Source organism: Eubalaena glacialis, chromosome X (assembly GCF_028564815.1).
Source record: "Eubalaena glacialis isolate mEubGla1 chromosome X, mEubGla1.1.hap2.+ XY, whole genome shotgun sequence".
Taxonomy (NCBI): Eukaryota; Metazoa; Chordata; class Mammalia; order Artiodactyla; family Balaenidae; genus Eubalaena; species Eubalaena glacialis.
Window position 1 is genome coordinate 95,376,436 of NC_083736.1, and position 9,314 is coordinate 95,385,749.

At 40.4% G+C, this 9,314-nt stretch overlaps 1 protein-coding gene across 2 annotated transcripts; it reads left to right on the forward strand.

The window, feature by feature from the left end:
- Positions 1–7,349: 7,349 nt before the first annotated feature.
- Positions 7,350–9,105, forward strand: LOC133082110 (protein BEX1). Of its 2 annotated transcripts, none has more exons than XM_061178560.1 (3): positions 7,350–7,422; positions 8,063–8,140; positions 8,474–9,105. In XM_061178560.1, exon 3 carries the CDS (start codon positions 8,479–8,481, stop codon positions 8,863–8,865), a length of 387 nt encoding a protein of 128 aa, XP_061034543.1. In that variant the 5' UTR covers positions 7,350–7,422; positions 8,063–8,140; positions 8,474–8,478; the 3' UTR covers positions 8,866–9,105. The 2 variants fall into 2 exon arrangements, with proteins under 2 accessions (XP_061034543.1, XP_061034542.1); XM_061178559.1 differs by lacking the exon at positions 7,350–7,422 and adding an exon at positions 7,500–7,654.
- The last annotated feature ends 209 nt before the right edge of the window (positions 9,106–9,314 follow it).

Genomic DNA, 9,314 nt, shown 5'->3' on the forward strand with positions numbered 1-9,314 from the left:
TATTGAGATTATCTTATGGTTTTTCTCCTTCAATTTGTTAATATGGTGTATCACATTGATTGATTTGTGTATATTGAAGAATCTTTGCATTCCTGGGATAAACCCCACTTGACCATGGTGTATGATCTTTTTAATGTGCTGCTGGATTCTGTTTGCTAGCATTTTGTTGAGGATTTTTGCATCTATGTTCATCAGTGATATTGGCCTGTAGTTTTCTTTTTTGTGTGACATCTTTGTCTGGTTGTGGTATCAGGGTGATGGTGGCCTCGTAAAATGTGTTTGGGAGTGTTCCTCCCTCTGCTATATTTTGGAAGGGTTTGAGAAGGATAGGTGTTAGCTCTTCTCTAAATGTTTGATAGAATTTGCCTATGAATCCATCTGGTCCTGGGCTGTTGTTTGTTGGAAGATTTTTACTCACAGTTTCAATTTCAGTGCTTGTGATTGGTCTGTTCATATTTTCTATTTCTTCCTGGTTCAGTCTCAAAAGGTTGTGCTTTTCTAAGAATTTGTCCATTTCTTCCAGGTTGTCCATTTTCTTGGCACATAGTTGCTTGTAGTAATCTCTCATGATCCCTTGTATTTCTGCAGTGTCAGTTGTTACTTCTCCTTTTTCATTTCTAATTCTGTTGATTTGAGTCTTCTCCCTTTTTTTCTTGATGAGTCTGGCTAATGCTTTATCAATTTTGTTTATCTTCTCAAAGAACCAGCTTTTAGTTTTATTGATCTTTGCTATTGTTTCCTTCATTTCTTTTTCATTTATTTCTGATCTGATCTTTATGATTTCTTTCCTTCTGCTAACTTTGGGGTTTTTTTGTTCCTCTTTCTCTAATTGCTTTAGGTGTAAGGTTAGGCTGTTTATTTGAGATTTTTCTTGTTTCTTGAGGTAGAATTGTATTGCTATAAACTTCCCTCTTAGAACTGCTTTTGCTGCATCCCATAGGTTGTGGGTCATCGTGATTTCATTGCCATTTGTCTCTAGGTATTTTTTGATTTCCTCTTTGATTTCTTCAGTGATGCTTTGGTTATTTAGTAGTGTATTGTTTACCTTCCATGTGTTTGTACTTTTTACAGTTTTTTTCCTGTAATTGATATCTAGTCTCATAATGTTGTCAATGGAAAAGATACTTGATACGATTTCAATCTTCTTAAATTTCCAAGGCTTGATTTGTGACCCAAAATATGATCTATCCTGGAGAATGTTCCATGAGCACTTTAGAAGAAAGTGTATTCTGTTGTTTTGGATGGAATGTCCTATAAATATCAATTAAGTCCATCTTGTTTAATGTGTCATTTAAAGCTTGTGTTTCCTTATTTATTTTCATTTTGGTTGATTTGTCCATTGGTGAAAGTGGGGTGTTAAAGTCCCCTACTATTACTGTGTTACTGTCGATTTCCCCTTTTATGGCTGTTAGCATTTTCCTTATGTTTCGAGGTGCTCCTATGTTGGGTGCATAAGTATTTACAATTGTTATATCTTCTTCTTGGATTGGTCCCTTGATCATTATGTAGTGTACTTCTTTATCTCTTGTAATAGTCTTTATTTTAAAGTCGATTTTGTCTGATATGAGAATTGCTACTCCAGCTTTCTTTTGATTTCCATTTGCATGGAATATTTTTCCATTCCCTCACTTTCAGTCTGTATGTGTCCCTAAGTCTGTAGTGGGTCTCTTGTTGACAGCATATATATGGGTCTTGTTTTTGCATCCATTCAGCCAGTCTTTGTCTTTCGTTTGGAGCATTTAATCCATTTACATTTAAGGTAATTATCAATATGTATGTTCCTATTATCATTTTCTTAATTGTTCTGGGTTTGTTATTGTAGGTCTTTTCCTTCTCTTGTGTTTCCTGCCTAGAGAAGTTCCTTTAGCATTTGTTGTAAAGCTGGTTTGGTGGTGCTGAATTCTCTTAGCTTTTGCTTGTCTGTAAAGGTTTTAATTTCTCTGTCGAATCTGAATGAGATCCTTGCTGAGTAGAGTAATCTTGGTTGTAGGTTTTTCCCTTTCATCACTTTAAATATGTTCTGCCACTCCCTTCTGGCTTGTAGAGCTTCTGCTGAAAGATCAGCTGTTAACCTTATGGGCATTCCCTTGTATGTTATTTGTTGTTTTTCCCTTGCTGCTTTTAATATTTTTTCTTTATATATAATTTTTGATAGCTTGATTAATATGTGTCTTGGTGTGTTTCTCCTTGGATTTATCCTGTATGGGACTCTTTGCAATTCCTGGAATTGATTGATTATTTCCCTTCCCATATTAGGGGAATTTTCAACTATAATCTCTTCAAATATTTTTTCAGACCCTTTCTTTTTCTCTTCTTCTGGGACCCCTATAATTTGAATGTTGGTGCATTTGATGTTGTCCCAGAGGTCTCTGAGACTGTCCTCAATTCTTTTCATTCTTTTTTCTTTATTCTGCTCTGTGGTAGTTATTTCCACTATTTTATCTTCCAGGTCACTTAACCATTCTTATGCCTCAGTAATTCTGCTATTGATTCCTTCTAGAGAATTTTTAATTTCATTTATTGTGTTGTTCATCATTTTTATTTGCTCTTTAGTTCTTCTAGGTCCTTGTTAAACCTTTCTTGTATTTTCTCCATTCTATTTCCAAGATTTTGGATCACCTTTACTATCATTACTCTGAATTCTTTTTCAGGTAGACTGCCTATTTCCTCTTCATTTGTTTGGTCTGGTGGGTTTTTACCTTGCTCCTGGTGCCTGTGTTCTGGTGGATGTGCCTGTGTTCTGGTGGATGTGTTCTGGTGGATGAGGCTGGATCTTGTCTTTCTGCTGGGCAGGACCGAGTCCGGCCTTGTCTTTCTGCTGGGCAGGACCAAGTACAGTGGTGTGTTTTGGGGTGTCTGTGAACTCAGTATGATTTCAGCCAGCCTCTATGCTAATCGGTGGGGTTGTGTTCCTGTCTTGCTAGTTGTTTGGCGTGGGGTGTCAGTACTGGAGCTTGCTGGTTGTTGAGTGGAGCTGGGTCTTAGTGTTGAGATGGAGATCTCTGGGAGAGCTCTCGCCGATTGATATTACATGGGGCCAGGAGGTCTCTGGTGGAGCAATGTCCTGCACTTGGCTCTCCCACCTCTGATGCTCAGGCCTGACACCTGGCCAGAGCACCAAATCCCTGTCAGACACACAGCCAGGTCTGTGGAGAGTTTCTTGACTTTTGGGAAGTCTGAGGTCTTCTGCCAGCCTTCAGTAGGTGTTCTGTAGGTGTTGTTACACATGTAGATGTATTTTTGATGTATTTGTGGGGAGGAAGGTGATCTCCACGTCTTACTCCTCTGCCATCTTGAAGGTCCTCTAATTTGTACATTTTTATTGCTGAATAATACACTGTGTTAATACACAATTAACCTGTACATTTTCCTGATGAAGAACATTTGAGTACTTGGTAATATTGGGCAGTTTAAAAAGTGCTATTATGAACATAGGTGTAAATGTTGTTTGGTAAACCAATGCACACATTTTTATTATCGGTGAATCTAGAGTGAGAGTGCTGGGTCATAGAGTATACATATGTTTACCTTTATATATTCTGCCAAATAGTTTTCCAAAGTGATAGTACCAGTTCTAATTGTACTTGTAAAACACTTGGGGCTTCCCTGGTGGCGCAGTGGTTGAGAATCTGCCTGCCAATGCAGGAGACACGGGTTCGAGCCCTGGTCTGGGAGGATCCCACATGCCATGGAGCAACTGGGCCCGTGAGCCACAATTGCTGAGCCTGCGCGTCTGGAGCCTGTGCTCCGCAACAAGAGAGACCGCGATAGTGAGAGGCCCGCGCACCGCGATGAAGAGTGGCCCCCGCTTGCCGCAACTAGAGAAAGCCCTTGCACAGAAACGAAGACCCAACACAGCCAAAAATATAAATAAATAAATAAATTAATTAATTAAAAAAGAAACACTTGATATTTTCTGTCTTTATTATTTTAGACATTCTGGGTGGTGTTTAGTGGTATCACATTTTGGTTTCAATTTGCATTTCTCTGCACACTAATGAAGTTGAACATATTTTCACAAATTTACTAAACATTTGGATATTCTGTTTTTTGAGTTGCTGTTTTAAAGTGTTTGCCCGTTTTTCTATTGGATTGTCTTTTTCTTATTCATTTTTGAGAGTTCTTTATACATTATAGATACAAATCATTTCTCAGATATATGTGTTCCAAAAATCTTCTCCTAGTTTGTGGCTTGCTTCCTTATTCTTTTGATATGTCTTTTGATGAATAGAAGTTTCTGATATTAATAAAGTACAATTTATAATCTTTTTTATCCTTTGTAATTAGTCCTTTTTGTGCCCTCTTTAAGAACACTGCCTATTCCAAAGTCATGAAGATGATTTCCTGTGCATTTTGCATTAGAATGACATTTTTACCTTTCCCATTTAGATCTGCAATCCTCTGGGAATTTATTTTTGTGTGTTACTTAGGTGGAGTTAACAAATATTCATCACACATGGATATTTATTTGACCTGCTATGACTTTTTTTTTTAAATCCTTTCTCCACTTCACTGTCATCTTTGCCATAAATCAAGTGACAGTATGTGTAGGTATGTTTCACAGGTCCATACGTGTGTGTCTGTGTCTGTGTGTATACACATATATGTTAATTTTTGAGACAATGTCATACTATTTATTCACTATAGCATTGTATTAAGTTTGGTATCTAGTATGGAAACCTTGGAGCTCTCTTCTTCAAAGTTGTCTTGGCTATATTTGGCTCTTTCTTTGCATTTTCATATACATAGTTGGAATCTGCTTGCCAACAGAAAAATAACCTGCTGGGATTTTTATATGGATTGCATTGAATTTATATATCAATTTGGGAATAATTGACCACTTGAAAATATTGAGTCTTTCAATCCATATTTCTATACTTATTTAGGTCTTCTTTAATGTTTCTCAGAATTATTTTATAATTTTCAGTGTAGAGGTCTTATAAGTATTTAATTAGATTTATTCCTAGATAATTTGATTTTTAATTTCCTTTACTGGGGTATAATTTACATACAATAAGATACATACATTTTAACTATACAATTCAATGATTTCAACAAATGTATTTTCCAGTGGAGTCACTACTCTGTCAAGATAGAGAACATTTCCCTCAGCTAAGAAAGTTCTGTTATGCCCCTTTTACAGTCAGAAAAATCACAACCTTCAAGCCAGGCAAACATTGATTTGATTAAATTTATATCAATATAATTTAGTTTTGCCTCTAACTTTATATAAATGGAATCACACAGAATGTACTCTTTTGTGTCTGGTATCTTTCCCTAAGTATAATATGTTTTGAGATGCATCTCTGTTATTGCTTGTACCAGTAGTTTGCCTCTTTCTATTGCTTAGTAGTATTCTAATTCATGAAAACATCAAATTTGTTTCTCTATTCATTTCTTGATGGACATTTGGATTGTATCCACTTAGGGCCTATCATAAATGAAATTGCTATGAACATTCCTGTGCAAATCTTTTGAGGAAATGTTTTAAATTCTGTTTGGGAAAATTCCTAAGAGTGGAATTTCTGGGACATATGGTAAGTGTAAGTTTAACTTTTCAAGAAACTGTTGAAGTCTTTCAAGGTGGTTGAACTTCTTACCAGCAATGAATGAGAGTTCCAGTTGTTCCATATCCTCAAAAATACTTAGGATTGGGGACTTCTCTGGTGGTACAGTGGTTAAGACTTCGCCTTCCAATGCAGGGGATGCGAACTAAGATCCCACATGCCTTGTGGCCAAAAAAACCAAAACGTAAAACAGAAGCAATTTTGTAACAAATTCAATAAAGACTTAAAAAAAAAGTGGTGACGTAAAGACATGGATAAGAGACTACTATTTAAAAAAAATACTTAGGATTGTCTGACTTTTAAATATTAGCTACTCTGATGAGTGTGCAGTGATATTTAATTCTGGGTTTTGTTTTGTCTTGTTTTTTACATTTTCCCGATGATTAATGAGATTGAGGATCTTTCCATGAGCTCATTGGTAATTTGCATATGTACTTTTGTGAAATTTTTTAATTGCATTGTTTGCTTTCTTATTTTGAAATTTAAGAGTTCTTTATATATCTTCTGGATACAAACCTTTTGTTGGTTACACATATTATAAGTATTTTCTCCCAGCTTCCCACTTCATTTTCTTAACCATATCTTTCAAAGAGCAGACATTTTTTTTTTTGATAAGCCCAATGTCTGTACATGCCACTACTACACTACCTTTACTACTACATCATAAGTCTGGAACTCAGATAATGCAATTTTCCAGATTTGTGGTTTTCTTTTCAAAATTATTTTGTCTATTCTAGGCACTTTACATTTCCATATAAATTTGGGATTAAGTTTATCAGTTTACATGAAGTTGCCTACTGCAAGTTTTATTTTGACTGCACTGAATTTATAGATCAATTTGGAGAGAATTAATATCTTAACAGTACTGAATTTCTTGACCCAGGATCATGGTTTACCTTCACATTTATTCTGACCTTTAGCTTCTTTCAGCAGTCTTTTGTAGTTTTCAATGTATAAGTTTTCTACGTTTTCTTAAATTTATCCCTAAGTATTTCACGTTTTTGGAACCTACCATACATTTCATACACACACAAAATTTCAATTTCCAATGGTTCATTGCTAGCATACAGGAACACAACTGAGTTTTTGTATATCTATCCATAACTACAACCATGCTAAATTAAATTCTTACTTCTACAGTAGGTTTATAGTAGATCCCTTAGGAGTCTATCAATACATGGTCATGCGATTTGCAAATAGGCATACTTATTGCCTTTTGAATCAGATATTTGTTAAGGAGTTTCTGTTGTTGTTTTAGTTCTGAAAAACAAACAAGGCTCTGCTGCACTACACACTTACTGGCTCACCTCATGGAAGGGCCTCATGTATCTAGAGGCCGCTCACAAGAGGAGCCATCAGCTGCCCTGTCCTTTTCCAAATTCTAAAAACGTAGCTGCCTGTAGAGTCTATATTTATATAATGACTTCACAGAAGAGACAGGTGGTTGGTCTTTTTTCCAACTTCAACGCTGTTTTTCAAATAAAAACGATTTACTTCCTTTTTTAAAAGTATATTGACTTTTTTGTCCAAAATAAAAGGAGCAAAACAGAGAGATATTAAGAATTTTTTAAAATCCTCTCTCCTGGGCTCTTTTCTGGACACATTTCTTCTATGCATTTTAATGGAGGGAAAAGGGAGAGATTGGTAGCAGAAAGCACAGCAGGTGGAAGGAGGTGTGTCCTGGGAGCAGAGGAGGGCAAAAGCAAGAGCATTGGTAATGGTCAACGGCCCCCCGCCCCCCGGGAAGATACTGCCCTTCCGTGGCCTTTAGAGAAAGGCCGAGGAACACACAAAGAAAGGAGAGCGTCGGGGCCCAAGCCGGTGATTGGACAAGTGACACGGGGGGCAGGGGGAGGTGAGCACCGCCGGCTCTTCGCGACCCCACGGGGCAGACGAGGGCGGCGCGAAGGCGTGGCGTCCCGCGGTGACGGAGGGCGCACGTGACCGGCCCGCGCCAACTCGAGCGTGCCCTGCTCTAGTGTTAGACCCGGCCGTCGCTCGCTCCCTTCTTGGTCCCTGCTCCCGGTGGCCCTGAGGGAGTGCAGGCCGAGGTCGGCCCCCAAGAGTACGAGGCGCGGGGGCAGCAGGTAAGGGACCCGGAGGGGTCTCCCCAGAGGTGGCGTTGGCGAGCGGACACGGCCTGCGGACCCCTCCCTGGGGGTCCGGTTGCCCCGGGGCGGAGACCGCAGCCCCCGTGTCCACTGCGGCCTGGCGTTTGGCCACAGACAACGGTAGGCCTTCTCTGGGGGCGGGCCGCGCGACCCTGAGGCGACGACCTGCTTCTCGCAACACAGCGAGCTTTTCCGACGCCCCCGCCCCGCCCCGCCCCGCCCCCCTTCTTCTCGGGGTAGAAAATGGTGGTCGGCGCGGGGGCGGCTGAGGATGGGAGCGGGGGACGCTGGGTGGGGGTGGCCGGGGGTGGGAGATGCGGGGCCGAGAAGGGGCCGAGCGTCCGGATGCAGCAGCCCCCCTTCCCCCACCCTTACTCTCTGCAGGTCTGCGAGTGGAAGTGTCGCGGCGGCGCACTTGCAGCAAGAATCGGGAGGAGCAGGAGACCGCGAGGATAGGCCCAGGTCGGTGCGGGGGACAGTGGGCAGGTGGGGGGAACGTGTGGATAGCCCTAAGACCCCCCAAATGCTCCCCCCTACCCCGTCCTCCATTTTGGTGCCTGCAGAGACGTGGGCATGGATAGGCAGGGAAAATGGTGGGTTTTGGGCGAGGGAGGGGGGAGAGCTCGGACTGGGGGCCCCCTAGAGGGCGTAGGGAGCCTCTCAGGTGGGAAAACGAAAATTTGAAGAGCCTTTACATCCGGGGCTGGAAGTCTTGAGAGGTGCTTAGTAGGGCCTCTGTCCTCGGTGCTGATCAGTCCACCCAGAAAATAGTCCCTTCTCTCTTTTGTCTCCTAGGAGCAATGGCGTCCAAAGAGGAACAAGCAGTAAAAAATCTCTACATGGAAAATGCCAACCAGGAGAATGAAAACAAGGATGAAAAGGGGCAGGATGCTAATAAAGGAGAGCCTTTCGCCCTCCCTTTGGAAGCTGGTGAATATTGTGTACCTAGAGGAAATCGTAGGAGGTTCCGTGTTAGGCAGCCCATCCTGCAGTATAGATGGGACATGACTCAGAGGCTTGAAGAGCCACAGGCAAGGATGAGAGAAGAGAATATGGAAAGGATTGGGGAGGAGGTGAGGCAGCTGATGGAAAAGCTGAGGGAAAAGCAGTTGAGTCATAGTCTGTGGGCAGTTAGCACTGACCCCCCTCACCATGACCATCATGATGAGTTTTGCCTTATGCCTTGAATCCTGATGTTTTCTCTGAAGTTAGTAGGGAGACACACCTGCTTCCTAAACTTACATGTTTGTGACGTACCTTTGTTGTAAACCTTTTGGTGTTACTTGTTTCTTGTGGGTCTCCTACTACCAGCTTCTAATTGAATGTTGTGTTTCTGACCCAATCTGTAAGTTTCTGTCAGCAGGAGAGTTTTACCTATTGCATGGAGAGATGTTCTTTATATATTGTGACGTTAATAAAGCAGTTTAAAAAAGCATTCTCTGTTTTTTTCCCTTAAAATCGTTTATATTTTATATATGAATAGACAGTCTAAGGATATATAAAGTAAAAGTATCTTTTTATGGTAGAACTATGAATAATTTTTATTTTCTTATCTCTATTTTCTCGTTCTTTTTTTTTTTTTACCTGCATTGGACAACTCCCAAATGACGCTGATTGGAGTACTAGATCTTCCCAA

Bases quoted from the DNA above. Each gene is read 5' to 3' on its own strand.
- LOC133082110 (XM_061178560.1), top strand. From the start codon at position 8,479: ATGGCGTCCAAAGAGGAACAAGCAGTAAAAAATCTCTACATGGAAAAT.